Below are 15,440 nucleotides of genomic sequence, written 5' to 3'. Positions count from 1 at the left end.
CACGTATACCGTCTATTCTGTGAGCTGACTTTTATTTTTCCAACAATAAGGCCCAGAAGGTTCGTGTTGCAAAATGGTGGAAGTTAATGGTTTTATTAGATTTTTGTTCATCACTTCAAGTTTTTATAAATATATCACACACTCAATTATATATTAGCTTTAGATAAGGGATAGGAAACTTTCCAGTTGTAAAACATTGGATTTTGTTTTACATAAACCTTTTTTTAACTTAACCAAGAAAAAAAAAACAGTTTTTAGTCTCTTGTGTCTAGAGTCTTTTCTATTTAGCTTACAATAATTAGGATAAACTGTTATCAAACTTAGAAGAAATAAAGTGTTTTATTTTAATAGAGCCTTTTAAAACATTAAGTAAACCTAAATACAAATAACTTGGGCGTTTGTCCTCGTACAGGTTTCTTCACCAAAACCAAGCTCCGATCCACCACTTTGCACAAGGTATTTTAAACACAATCATAATGAAGCCATTTGGACAGAAACGTTCACTGTGTGCATAAAAAAATCTCCTGTTCCGAGCAGAATTTTATTAACATTTTTATGATATGATGGCCCCTGTCTTTACTGTGAAGACGATGGTAGATTGTTTTCAGTGAAACACAAGTTTAACGTTTCTTATAACAAAAAAAAAAAAAAAACTAGCCTAAACATGCACATGTGAGAGTTCTTGACAACTACAACCCTCTGACCTGTGTTCTTTGAGAGTTTTCGTATTTTAATCTACTTTTTTTCAGCAGTCCAACCCTTGTGCCTTAATTCTTCAAATCTGCTGCAGAGAAAATGTAGCGGCGGGAAAAATACAATTATTCTTATTTCAACATTGTCACAACTGTCTTCAGGTTGACACTGAAGCTGCAGGGGTGAGTGTAATTTTAGCTCAGCAAGAAAAGAACAAGTGGCATTATTTTCTATTTCATTTCTGTATGTTTTACACAACAAACAGGATGCTGATATGAGTCACAGTGACTGGGATTTGCAAAACAAAAGTTCTTTAAACACCCAAACTACACCCTAAAGTTCAAGTATTTGGGGGGCAAAGAAGATGGATGATTCAAAAATGTGCACAACACAAAAAAATTGTAGACCCATAAATATAGACATGATGTATTTCTAAGAAATTAAAGTATTTTTTCACCAGATACCTGCACCATTAGACCATAAGATTTTTGGGCAGAAATTACAGCATGCCTCGTTTTCTATGTGTACTCCAAATTGGCTTTTTATTTATTTATTTTTTGTACAAATTTGCACATAAATCTTTCTTTAAAAGATTTGAAAGGCGCACATTGAAATGTCATGTTTACTGGTGAAACAATCGTGAACTAAACATAATCTGTAGTTTTTTATATAGTGATTTTTCTGATAACGTGTCCCTAAATTAAACATTTATGCAAATTGTGACATGTGCGTTAGTATCAGTAAACCGGTTATACTCAACAATTCCTCGAAAGGCCGCATCCACCGATCCACAAGAGGGAGACAGTTTAACACAAGACAATAATAAAAAAAAGAAAACACGTGGGCCAACCCGGAAGAGCGAGCTACAACGAAACCCCGCCTCCACCGTTCCATGCATTCGCGCGCTTCACCGCTCCGTCCGCGGCCGTGGTCCTCCGCTCCTCTGCGGCTGGAGAGAGAACTCGCCGTTAGCGGGCTTGCAAGACGAGGAAGCCCAGCAGCAAGCAGACATGAGCGCAGCGGGCGACCCTCGGGCCGGTCCCGCCGCCGGACCCGTACAGCAGGGACTGAAAGAGGCTCTGATTGAGACGCTAACCGCCATCCTGTCCCCGGTTCAAGAAGTGCGCGCTGCCGCAGAGGAGCAAATCAAAGTGCTGGAAGTGACTGAAGGTGAGTGGTGGCCGCATTTTCTGGAGGCTGCCGGTGACTAGTTTCCCGGTGGTGTCACCTTTCTAACGGCGGAGTGCTGCTGTGTGTCAGCCTGTCACTCTGGGCTCTTAACTCAGCTAACAACCACAGCGTTAGCAGAACTGCACCGAGTCTCTGTAGCTAACGTTAGGCCATGTTCTCGGAACTCACCGATGTATAAAATCAGCCTGAAAGCTCGTACCAAGTTTCGCTCCGTTCTCAGGCGTGCTTTTAAAGATGACAGGTCGGAGCGACCCGAAAGCTAGGTGGTGGTTTAGTGTCATCATTAGCCGTAACCTAGCTCGTGTTATTTGCAGCACATGGGGGAATGTGTGGACCGAACTCCCGGCCTCAGCAACAGGATGAAACCCAGTCTGTTGACTAAAAAACGTAGAAATTTCGCCATTCATGTTGGGTTAAAAACAAACAAAAATATGTGTTTGCTTCACTTGTAAAGAAGTCATTTTAGCTCGTTTCTAGTCTCGTGCGCATACGTTGCTTGGCAACGGTCGCCGGAAATAAGTGCTGTTTTGGCTAATTTTCGATAATAGCATCACCTTTACGACATCGACTCATCATCACTCCTCAGTCGCTCCGGCAACCGTTGAGAATCATTTGACAGATTTTCCCCGCGAAGTCGTCTCCCAGTTGGGGGGAGAGGGTGGGTGGGTTTCTCCCACTGATCCCGCCGGACATGCTGCCAGCTTTCTGCATCATCCGGAATAAAATAGCAGGAAAAGACGAGAGGATTACTCAGGAAACATCACCACTTAAATATGAATTCAGCTACCTCTAAATAAGGCTACATCCAGTTTCAGAATGTAGATGCATCCAAGTTAAAGTGAGATGCTCACAAGTAGACTTTTTTTTGTTCACAAGTAGATGTAGAGCTTCCCAGTGTGCTAAATTGTTAGCATAAAAATGTATTCAAATTGTGCAGTTTGAAAGAGCCTGCTCCAGATATATTAATGTGTAACATGTGAACAGACAAAACAAGAACCGGCAGCTATTCACAGATTTTGCTTAATTTAAAGGCAGAACTTTGCAGCAAACAGTTGCTTTACACTGTAACTGTAGTGCATGCTCTCCACAAGCTTTTCCATTGTGCTGGAGTTCTCATCCTGCAGCTTAATTGTGCGCACTGTTCGTCCGTCGTGCACTAGCGTCACAGCAAGGCCGACCCTTTCCGCTGGCCCCACTCTAAGGCAGGATTGTCAGCATTAACATTGTCTTCTGGCGCCTGATGTCACTCTTGGTAAAACCCAGTTAGAGTTTGATGCTGAGCCTGAATGCCAGGGGTGAATCAGTTTGTTCGGTTTCATTGTGTTTTTTTGTCTTGAATCAAACTGTGTTGTTGCTCTTTGTGATTATGTGCAAAAACATACTCAAATACCAATTTCCAGCTGATTGTTTGTGTGGTGTTTACAATGTTATGGTAATGCTCATATTACAGAGTTTGGTGTCCACCTGGCCGAACTCACAGTTGACCCTCAGGGAGCACTTGCCATCCGTCAGGTGAGCAAAAATAACATTTGGGTCCAAAACTGTTTCATTAAGCTGTTGATCATGACCTGTGTATGTTTGCTCTGACTCGGAATGATTCAGGTTCATTTTAACCAACATTCGTTTGTCTGTCTTTGCAGTTGGCGTCGGTCATTCTCAAACAGTACGTGGAGACTCACTGGTGCTCCCAGTCAGAAAAGTTCAGGCCTCCTGAAACCACAGATCAGGTACAACAATCCTCACTGAATACTGGTGTTTTCACTGGGACTAGTTTTATTCTTTAGCGGTGTTTAAATCCTCAATTTGCCTGAAACAAATCTAATTAGTTCTTTAAGTTGAGACTGGGATAAAGATGTAAAACTTAACACACAGTTCTGGATCACTCCATGTTTTGCCTTTTTTAAAGAGTCATTTAAAGCCATATAAATTTCATCCCTGAAGGATCAGACGGCAGATCAAAGTTTTTGTTCTCCTCCAGGCTAAAGCTGCCATCAGGGAGCTGCTGCCAAATGGTTTGCGGGAATCGATCAGCAAAGTTCGCTCCAGTGTCGCCTATGCTGTGTCAGCCATTGCTCACTGGGACTGGCCTGAAGCGTGGCCTCAGCTTTTCACCCTCCTGATGGAGATGCTGGTCAGTGGAGACATTAATGCTGTGCACGGGGCCATGAGGGTCCTCACAGGTATGTAAAAGTTGAACAAGCCGTAGCAAAGTTAATGTAGATGTTCTTTCTTTTATTCTGTAGTGATTCCAGACTACAGTTCAAGATCCTTAACTGTTTTAAACTATCACTTTAGATCTGATGAAGACTTAAGTGAATGTCAAATGAAGCTCATAATTTTATACATTGTGAACTTTTATTTTGTAGTACTCTATACAACAAGTTTTCATCTCAACTAGTAATTTGCTCCTAAAACGTTGCTTAAAAATTGTGTTTTTACAGTGAACTGTTGTATTTTTGCTACATAGCTAACAAGAATGTCCCTGCTGTTTCCATTTGGGGTTTTAAAGTTGAGTTTAAAAATTAGTTGTTTTAATCAGTTTTTTTTTTTTTTTTTTGGGTGGGGGGTGTTTGTTTTTGCTCTGTCGTCCAAGTAAATACCACATTTAAGGCACAATCAACAAGTTCAGAAACCGTACAAAAAAGACCAACCTGATTTTAATTTGGCTGCTATTTTTTTCTACATGTATTGTGATGCACTGACGTACAACTCAAAGTGCTTCTGGCACACTTGGGTCACTTCCTGTTCTTTTCTTTTCTGCGTTTGTGTTTTGCTTTAAATTTGCCACACTATTAAAACAGTCTTCTTTAGCTAAAAGTTTGGCGATCATAGATTAGGTTGTAAACAGTGATTTCTGAAATATAATATGTTGATCAATGCAGTTTTGTATTTTAATTGATTTAGTTTAATTTTTTTTATTATTACATCTGGTAAGATGGAAATTGTGTCGTAGATGATCCATTCTTAATGTCTGTTTTTATCCAGAATTTACTCGAGAGGTGACCGACACACAGATGCCACTGGTGGCTCCAGTCATCTTACCTGAGATGTACAAGATCTTTACCATGGCAGAGGTACACTTACATTTTATTTTTCAGAACTAAGTATGTGGCTGTTTTCTATTTGTGTTTTGTTGAGCACACAAACATTACACACACAGAATGAAAGCTTTCTGTTACTGATGATATTTAATCCTTGGTGTTTCTGCAGGTTTACAGTATCCGTACCCGCTCCAGAGCAGTGGAGATTTTCACCACTTGTGCCAACCTCATCTGTGCTATTGAAGAACTTGAAAAGGTGATTTATACATGAGATAATTATCTATTTAGACTATTTAAAGGGATCCCCGATTGGTTGTAACATTTGACTTTATATGATAAACGTATACTTTAACTGTAAAATAAAGACTGTAAAAATACTGTAGGATGTTCAGTTTTTATAATTTTTAAACTAAACGTTTAAAAATATTTTACACGGACGGGGCCATTTTATTTACACGCAAAGCATTCTGGGTAAATGATGACGTGGATAGGTCCTCGGTGCAAGGCTGCTAGCGAGCTATATCCACCCTGAAGGTTAATCTTGGACAATATCTGATGATCGACTCTTTTAAATGAAACCAGAGAGCGTTGACAGAGAGGAGAAGGTAGAAATGACTCAGTTTGTAACTGAAAATATAGATGGAGGACAACAGAGCTGCTTCATGGAAGAAGAACATCAGCTTAGCCTGTTAGCTTTAGCGTTAGCCCCGATGCTATCACCAAATATATGTATTAGCTCAGCGCTACACATTCTCCTCTCGTCACTGAGGCCTCCATCCACATGACAGAGAGGGGAACGCAAAAATGACTCAGCTGCAACTGAAAATATGGATGGAGGACCTCAGTTTAGCTTGTTTGTCGCGCCAGTGCCGAGCTAGCCCTCACGCTAAGGCAATTTAGCATGAGGGCTAGCGTGAAGGCTAACAGGCTAAGCTGAGGTTCTTCTTACATGAAGCAGCTCTGTTGTCCTCCATCTATATTTTCAGTTACAGGCTGAGTCATTTCTACCTTCTCCTCTCTGTCAACGCTCTCTGGTTTCATTTAAAAGAGTCAATCATCAGATATTGTCCAAGATTAACCTTCAGGGTGGATTTAGCTCGCTAGCAGCCTCACACCAATCACCTAGTTGATGTCATCATTTCCCCAGAATGCTTTGTGTGTAAAGAAAATGGCTCCGTCCATGTTAAAATATATTTTAAAAAAATTACAAAACTAAACAGCCTACAGTATTTTTACAGTCTTTATTTAAACAGTTAAAATAAATGTTTATCAAATAAAGTTTAATGTTACGACGAATCGTGGATCCCTTTAAAGGCCTTTACAGGTGTGTTTTGAGTTAATTAGCTGATTAGAGTGTGGCACCAGGTGTCTTCAGTGTTGAACCTTTTCATAATATTCTCATTTTCTGTGAAACTGAATTTGAGATTTTCATTACTTGTCAGTTATAATGAATGGAATTACTGAAGTAAATCAACTTTTTCATGATATTCTCATTTTTTGACCAGTACATGTAGGTCATGGGTTGACATCTTTTTTAGGTCAGCCCATGTATAATGAAACTGTTTGACTTCTGGGAGAAAATCTGAACAATGAGTGCAACAGAAAATTTATAAGTTTTGTTATGTTCTTATATTGTGTTGCTAAATCTTTAAATTGATGTTGGTCAAAACTTTAGCGTGTGTGTTTTTATGTAAATAAATGTGTGCGTTGCTGTGTGTAGGGTGCAGCTAAAGCTTTGATCTTCCCGGTGGTGCAGCAGTTCACAGAAGCATTCATTCAGGCTCTGCAAATGCCTGATGGTCCTTCATCTGACAGTGGCCTCAAGATGGAAGTCCTCAAGGTGCGAAGCAAAGCCTCAGGAAATTACCCAGAGAGAGACTTGAATATCATAAATCATGAACAGATGTTAATTACAAGTTTGATATGATGTTACAATGAAATGTAATTTCCTCTCTTCTTGCCTGCACGCACTGCTTTATTATTAGTAATTTGTCAGTTTCTCGCATTTCTCTTCAGTGTTATTTCACTTCTGTTTTTCCTCCACAGGCAGTAACGGCATTAGTGAAGAACTTCCCGAAGCCCATGGTGTCTTCTATGCAGCAAATTTTACCAATTGTATGGAATACTCTGACTGAAAGTGCAGCTTTATATCCTTTACGATACCAGCTTATGCTTTTTACATTCATTGCTTTTTTTGTTTTGTCTTTTTAACAGCAGCCTTTCAAACCACTAATCTGCATTACTGCACTCTGCAGCGTTGTTTTATGGATGTAAGGACATCTAGTAATGACATTAACCAAAGTAAAATGTTCCTTAGCCCGTTGTTTACTTATGTAAGAACAGAAGTCAACTACACAGAGGAAGTGGACGATCCTGTCGATTCAGACGGTGAAATATTTATTTCTTCTCATCCACTTAAATTGTCTTTTCTTTCTGTTTAGCATTTTTACTGATGTTGAATTTGTTTTTTGTTTTTTTGTTTTGTTTTTTAGGTGAAGTCTTGGGCTTTGAAAATCTGGTGTTTAGCATCTTTGAGTTTGTCCACACGCTGCTGGAGAACAACAAGTTTAAGACCACAGTGAAAAAAGCTCTGCCTGAACTCATCTACTACATCATCCTCTACATGCAGATCACTGAAGACCAGGTGAGGACTGCCTGAAACAAGCTCACGTCTGTGAAAACGTGACACAAAAAGCTGCGTGCGTCTGATCGTTTGCTTTGTTTAATAAGATCAAAGTGTGGACGGCAAACCCTCAGCAGTTTGTAGAAGACGAGGACGATGACACTTTCTCCTACTCGGTCAGGATCTCTGCTCAGGACCTGCTGCTGGTGAGATTAAAGCAGAAATATCAACATTATTATAAAGTTTATTGAGGCATATTCAGAATTATTATTGTTTTGTGTTCTCAGCGTGCTTCTTTGTGTGTGATTGCTGATTCTTGTTGCAGGCCGTGGCTGCAGAGTTTCAGAATGAGAGTGCAACGGCGCTGGCGGCAGCAGCAACCAGACACCTCCAGGAGGCAGAGCAGGCTAAAAACAGTGGCAACGAGCACTGGTGAGCAAACACTCCCAACACTGATGCTGAATGACAGAATTTGGCTTTGAGCATTTTTAAATAGTTTATTTTTCTGTCTGTCATAAAGTGACAATAAAAGAAGAGAAAGCAAAAAAACCAGAATCTTTTTTCTTTTAAACCAGGTGGAAGATTCACGAGGCCTGCATGTTGGCTTTGGGTTCAGTAAAAACCATCATCACAGAAAACGTGAAGAACGGTCGCATCCAGTTCGACATGCACGGGTTTCTGGCCAGTGTCATCCTGGCTGATCTCAATCTGCCAGGTGAAACTCTAATAAGTGGGTCAAATGTGTGATTGTGATCGGGTCAGCAGAAAAATGCAAAGCTAAAACTCCACAAGCATACATAGTTCTGCAAAATATTAAAACAGATTTATACTAAAGGTTTGTATAGTTTCAATATATCTCACAACCTAAAGCAGTTGTCCTTTGTTTCCCATTTCTGACATAAAACATGACAAAATAAATCAAAAACTAACTGAAAGTGCAATATTTAAATGTCTCTAATGGAGTAGTTGTGTTCATTTCACATCATTATAAAGTGATTGACTACTTTTTATGAGTTGCCACTGTGGGCGTCTGCCTCCTTTTCACTTTAATAACCATTTGCATATTTGTACTGGCAAAGATTTTTACACTGAATATCTTTGCTGTTTATCCAGGCTTTGGAGCAACACCTACACTGGCTTGTAGTAGCCCTATGTAGCTTATCATATTTTCTGTTGAATCAGATGAAATGAACAAAGCGGTTCAGACAGTATTAAAATCAGTTAATGTTTTTTTTTTTAACTGGGCCCAAAGGTTTGCAATTACATCTGTAGTTTCTAAACTAAAATGTTAAGCAGAGTGTTTACAGAGTTTCTGGATTCGTTTTTTGTGATTTTTGCTAAATTATGTTTGTTTGAAGGTTTTCTTGTTTGGACTCTTCACTGTTTTTGTTTTAGGAAGAAAGAAAAGGCAAAGAGACAAAAATAAACTGTTTCTTTTAAAATATTTTCTCTTCCAGCTGCGTCTCCGTTCCTCCTGGGTCGAGCTCTGTGGGCAGCCAGCCGCTTCACGGCAGCCATGTCTCCTGAGCTCATCCAGCAGTTTCTGCAGGCTACTGTCAGCGGCCTCCATGAAAGCCAGCCGCCGTCCGTCCGCATCTCCGCGGTCAGGGCCATCTGGGGGTGAGCTGGGTTTTATTTACCGTCTTAACATAGATATACTTTGTTTGCTTTAATGGCAAAGTCAAAACCACAAAATAGATTTCAACTTTGAACTAAAATGACCATTTCTAACTCAGATTACACATTTTGTTATAAATAATAAGGTAATAAACTGGAATTAATATTTTTTTAATGGAGTACCCCTGTCTGTCTTTTTACAGGTACTGTGATCAGTTGAAGCTGTCAGAAAGCACACATGTTCTTCAGCCTTTCCTCCCCAGCATCTTAGAGGGACTGGTCCAACTCGCTGCCCAGTTCAGCTCAGAAGTTCTCACACTTGTTATGGAAACCCTGTGCATCGTCTGCACCGTCGACACGGCCTTCACCACCAGCGCTGAGAACAAAATCTGCCCCCTCACTATCGCCATTTTCCTTAAATATAACAATGGTAATAACGCAGCTGTCTGTCGTAGGTTTGATTATTCTCAGCATCTTAAAGTGTCCTTTCTTTCTTTAGGTGTTGGATGCAGTTTTTTTCTCTGACATTAGCTAAATGAAATGCTCTCTCTTCCCAGGAAGCTTTCAGAAGAAAGGCGTATGTCGCAGTTAAAAACGCACACCGTCTTTTTTTCAGGATCTGTCTCCCCTGTCGCCTGCAGATCCTGTGGTGGCCTCTCTGGCTCAGGACATCTTCAAGGAGCTGGCGCAGATCGAAGGCTGCCAGGGCCCGATGCAGATGCGTCTCATCCCCACGTTGGTCAGCATCATGCACGCTCCTCCTGACAAGATCCCCACTGGACTCTGCGCCGTAAGTAGGAGGTGTCAACAAGCAAATCTCTCTGGGTTCCTGCAGATCCTTAAAAAGTCAAAATATTGAATTCATCAATCCAAAAATAAGGACTTAATTAGCCTTAAAATATCTTAAACCAATCTTTCAGAAGTCTTAAAAATGTGAACACATTGTAAATAGGATGATTGTAATTCATCTCAAATATTAAATTAATTGGTAACATTTATTTATTTTTTAATATTCGCATGCATACATTCCCCTTTGACATCACTTCCTGTTATTTCACATGCATATATCTCAACAACTGTCCATCTGAGTGATGTGAAATTTGTTTTGTAATATGTTAGTAATGTTGTCTTGTATTCACTTTTCTTACTAACATTTGATGTCACCAGCACTTTAGGGTTTCATCTGCAGCAAATTGGGGTTAAGACCCCACTGTGGGTCCTAAAACTCTAAATTTTGGGTCATTAGAGGATTTATAGAAATTAAATTTAAAGCTGACTGCTAAGAATGTTTCTGCTATAGTTAGAAATGGATAAAATCAATTGGTTTATTAGCAATATTTGAATACTTCAACCAAAAATACTTTGATTCATGAGTTTCTGCCAGTTTTTATTTTTGTTACTTGTGTTTATTATAAAATTGGTCTTAAATTTAATTTCACTTGGCATTAAAAAGTCTTAAAAGGTCTTAAATTTAACTTGGCTTAAACTGCAGGAACCCTGTCTCTTTAGGATGGAGTTCAAGAACAAAGTTCTAATTAATTGTGCAGAGATAAATATTTAAGTTATGTGTCTCTATGCTGCTCTGTCCAGACATCCATAGACATCCTGACCACAGTGGTCCGAAACACTAAGCCCCCCCTGTCAGAGCTGCTGGTGTGTCAGGCGTTCCCTGTGGCAGCACAGTGCACCTTACGCACCGATGACAACACAATCATGCAGGTAAGCAGGACTAAACGTTTCAAGTTATCCTAATCCAGACATGAGCACGATAACTTTTGTTGTTTTTAAAATTCAAAATTTTCACATCAGTGCTGAAAAAGATCTTTTTTTTTCTCCTTGCTAAGAACGGAGGCGAGTGTCTGCGAGCGTACGTCTCGGTGGCCCTGGAGCAAATCGCCCAGTGGAGGGACGAGCAGGGGAACAGTGGGCTGTGGTACGTCATGCAGGTGGTGAACCAACTGCTGGACCCCCGGACCTCGGAGTTCACGGCCGCCTTCGTGGGCAGGCTGGTGTCCACGCTGATCTCTCGAGCAGGAACGGAGCTCGGGGAGCAGCTGGACCAGATCCTGCGAGCTATTCTGAGCAAAATGCAGCAAGCCGAGACTCTGAGTGTCATGCAGGTGCGGAGGAAATGACATTACGCTGAATTACACCGGACGTTTTATACTTCCAGTACCTCACTCGCTTTTCTGTCTTTATCTTTCGTAGTCTCTGATCATGGTCTTTGCCCACCTGGTTCACTCTCAGCTGGAGCCTCTGCTGGAGTTTCTCTGCAGTTTGCCAGGCCCCACAGGGAAGCCTGCCCTGGAGTTCGTCATGACGGAGTGGATGAGCAGGCAGCACCTTTTCTACGGACAGTACGAGGGTAAAGTCAGGTCAGGCACCTTTTACTAAATGTCTGCTTTAACTTTTAGTGCCTATAATTGTTTTATCTAGTTATTTATGACGTCGATTCTCTTTATTCTGCTGCATCCATGTTGAAAAATAAGACAGTGCAGGTGTTACTGTGCATGTCTATAAGCAAAGACACACTTTAGAAAGTTCTCCTCTGTAAATAAATATTGTGTTTGTGTTAATTAGTAATGCTCTTTAAGTTATCTGATCCTGAAACATCGTTTCATTTCCTTTATCCTTGCAGTACCGTCGCGTTGTGTAAGCTACTGCAACATGGTATCAACACGGACGACAAACGTCTTCAAGACATCATGGTGAAGGGAGAAGAAATTTACAACCCAGACGAAGGCATCCGTACGCGCGCCAAATCTGCTAAGAGTAAGACCTGGTAATTTTGAATTGTGCTACAAAAAATCTGTAGTTTTTGTTTAATATGTTCTACTTTACGTTGAACAGATCCGGAGCGCTGGACCAACATTCCTTTACTGGTGAAGATCTTCAAACTGATCATCAACGAGCTGTCGACTGTTGTTGAAGCAAACGCCAGCAGAGGAAACGCAGCAGACTGGAGCCAAGGTGAGTGGAAACTGTGCAAATGACCTAAACAAAACGTATTCTTTATTCATGCAATAAGTTTTTGTTTTGTTTAATTTTACTGATCATATCCGCATTGAGGAGCACATCTTGGTTTGTTGATGAGAAATAAGAAATGAAAGTAACCCTGTTTACAGTAATGCTCATTAGTCTAATTCACACAACTGTTTGTGTTTCAAACACTGTCCACAAAGCCCGACCGCTGTTTGCAACATTTATGAATGACAGCTGGTGATTTCAACACATGAGGTGGCAAAGAAGAGACAGCTGTCATCATCTGTGGAGGGAACTAACTCCCTGTCCTGTGATCCTTCCCACAGGTTCACATAAACGATGAATACAAAATGAGGCTGGTGTTAGAAAATATATTCAGTGACTTCGTGTTGTGGTTCTCAGGGCTATGAAAATAAAAACATGTTTTTAGAAGGTGGCTTATCTAATTGGTAGACGTGTTAAAGTGTTTTTAAAGGTGACATCAACTCTGACAGATTTTTTTTTAAATAATTTTTTTCAAGTGTTATTTTGAGGTAGTCCCCTGGCTTGTTGTGTTGTTTTGATCTAAAACAGCAGAGTTTAAAGCTCAACGGGACACATTTTGTTGTGATTTTCTGCCATATATCCAAAATCCCATCAAATAAGCAGCTTTAAATATCGGGAAGCCTGTAGTGTAGCAGGTTTTTATTGGCTGATTAAGTTTGCTGTTAATTTAGTATTGAACTTCTAAATAAAGTAATAAATATTTTAGAGTCATCAACACTCCAGACATTATATTATTCATTTGTTGCTCCATATCTGACTTATTGTGTAGAGGTATGGGGTAACACATACAAAACCAACAATAAACCTTTGTGATACAAAAGAAAGCTATGAGAATTCTATCTAAAGTGAATGCTAGGGAACATAGAAACACATTTTTTATTCAATCATACAGCATAAAACTAAAGGATTTAGTTAATTAATAAAATTATTAGTTATGTTTAAAGCAAGAAAGACATTATTGCTAATTAAGTTACAAAAGTTTTTTTGTCTTAAGTTCTAATGACAGAAATAGCCAAAGTAAATATGATTTCAACAGTAAAACTGTGCGTACTACTTTAAAGCAAATGTGTTTTTTGGTTTATGGAGTAAAATTATGGAATAGTTTGGATGATGATTTGAAAAAATGTTCTACTTTAAATCAATTCAAAATACTTTAAGGAAAAAATTAAGTCTTATACACTTTTGAGTTAACAATGAGGAGAATACATTGTTTGCAGTTTATATTCTTGATTTAATGTATGCGGCCATGAAAAAAACAAATGGAGCAGGTTCATATAAGGTTTTTCTTCCTGCTCCCTTTTCACTCATGTATGTTACAAGTTTGTATGTTATTGATGAAAATTGTTGAATTCAGTGAATAAACTTATTGATTGGTTGAATTATTTTTAATGCTTGTTGTTTAAAGATAAAGCAGCCATTTTAAAACAAACTGTTTCCATTTCTCTCAGATTCCAGTGGGATGTGGGATGACCAGGAGGAGGAGGAGGAGGATGAGGAGGATGAAGACGAAGGCTTGGCAGGGCAGCTGCTCTCTGATCTCATTGCCTCTAACAAATATGGTAAAGTCTCCTGTCTTATAACTGTTTACTTCTTTCTTGGTGTTTCATGTAGAACATTGTTACAAAAATAAGCTTTTTTTTTAAATAGATGATGATTATTATGAAGATGATGATGAGGATGATCCAGATGCCTTGAAAGACCCTATATATCAGATAGATCTACAGGTAAATGCTGTTTTAATTTGGTTTGATATAATTTCACATTTAAACATCAATGAGAGATGAAATATGTTATTTGGCTTTTCTGAACAACAAGCCTCTTGTTTAAGCTGCCTTGAAGCCAAAGTCTCAAAAGTAGAAATTTAAAAAATTTACAAAATTATACTGATTTTACTGATTAAATAAAACAAGAACAGTTTGATGAGTCTTAAAACAAGTTATTCAAACGCAAACTCATTAATTTTTTTCATGCTTTATTTTAATTTGCTGATATTTGATTCTCTTACCTGTCTCCTCCTCAGGCTTACCTGACGGACTTTTTAACACAATTTGCCCAGCAGCCGTGTTACAGCATGTTCTCAGGCCACATCAACAACGCCGAGAGACAAACCCTGCAGTCCATAGGCTTGTAGCCGTGCTTTCGATCACTTCGACACGTCATCGTCCATCTTCCTCTGTGACTTTACACTCGCAATGAATTTAAACGTGAAGAAAAGGGCAGAGGAACGGGAATGAGGAGGGAAGAGACTTCACACTTACCCTCGACCTCCCTGTTTCTTCATAATGTGGTGAAGAACATTGACGATGTCAGGTTTTGGAAGAGGAAAATGACTACGGAGATCATCAAATGTCTCCATTTTGGGAAAACTTCAACTTGGATGAGCGATTATAAGCTCTTTGCGAAGAGGGACATGAATCACGACACCTGGGTGGACTACTTTGCCATTTAGATAGTCATTTTCATGTTTTGTATAAACTGACGGGAAAAAAACATGGAAAAAGCTTCCAAGAAACTTTACATTGAAGGAAAAACAAAGTGTTTTTGCAAGGAAGAATCATTGGTGGCCTTATATTCCAGAAAACTGACTGTTTCTGACAGGGTAAAGGAGAAGTTCTTAGACCGGACATCATATCTGAGGGTGTTGTATCTTTGGGAATTCACACTGTTGCCATGATGATTCAAAGCTTTGTCATTTCCTTAAACCTATCACAATTTACAATAAAACAGTTTCTAAATAAAATGCCCCAGAAGGACATTTCCACATTTTCTCTGCTGTCTTTATTGATATCTGAAACGAATAAAAGTAATTTTAAAATACTATTAACTGGGATGTGTAATTGTTTTGAACTTATTGTGATTTGTTACATTTATGAAAACTTAGGATGTAAAGCAATAACTGCTATATCTACCAATTTGCTCACTTATGTAATTTTATTTCAACTTCCAAAGCTCAAAATAGTCTCTAAAGCTGGACACATTTCATTTCTATGGCTCAATTGTAATGTGAGATATTTGTTTACTTTTGTGTAGTTGATTTATTTCATTCATTTATTTTTTATTTTAACTTAAATCGAGACTAATCTTTAGTCCATGAGGGCGGGGTTTAAATAAGATGCGTTCAGGACTCCTCGGACACTGCTGATGTATCAGTAAACAGTGGGTTTATATTTAGTATTTGAAGAAGAGATCCTTGTGCTTCCAGCTGAAACTACTGCTCAAATGTTTTATCTGAAACTACAACCTTATAA

General features: G+C 39.2%; 1 protein-coding gene across 1 annotated transcript; it reads left to right on the top strand.

Moving 5' to 3' along the window:
• The first annotated feature begins 1,580 nt into the window (after positions 1–1,580).
• On the top strand, positions 1,581–15,012 carry ipo9 (importin 9). Its single transcript, XM_014004761.1, has 24 exons — positions 1,581–1,863; positions 3,335–3,396; positions 3,525–3,611; positions 3,863–4,064; positions 4,870–4,958; positions 5,095–5,181; positions 6,646–6,765; positions 6,972–7,072; positions 7,255–7,313; positions 7,418–7,569; positions 7,656–7,754; positions 7,874–7,980; positions 8,124–8,263; positions 9,006–9,168; positions 9,369–9,595; positions 9,807–9,955; positions 10,756–10,884; positions 11,010–11,285; positions 11,374–11,540; positions 11,804–11,937; positions 12,016–12,135; positions 13,641–13,751; positions 13,840–13,916; positions 14,213–15,012. The coding sequence occupies exons 1-24, from the start codon at positions 1,704–1,706 to the stop codon at positions 14,321–14,323; spliced, it is 3,129 nt and encodes a 1,042-aa protein (XP_013860215.1). The 5' UTR covers positions 1,581–1,703; the 3' UTR covers positions 14,324–15,012.
• The last annotated feature ends 428 nt before the right edge of the window (positions 15,013–15,440 follow it).

This window comes from Austrofundulus limnaeus, unplaced genomic scaffold (genome assembly GCF_001266775.1).
Source record: "Austrofundulus limnaeus strain Quisiro unplaced genomic scaffold, Austrofundulus_limnaeus-1.0 Scaffold26, whole genome shotgun sequence".
Taxonomy (NCBI): Eukaryota; Metazoa; Chordata; class Actinopteri; order Cyprinodontiformes; family Rivulidae; genus Austrofundulus; species Austrofundulus limnaeus.
This window is presented reverse-complemented; position numbering and strand designations above follow the sequence as displayed.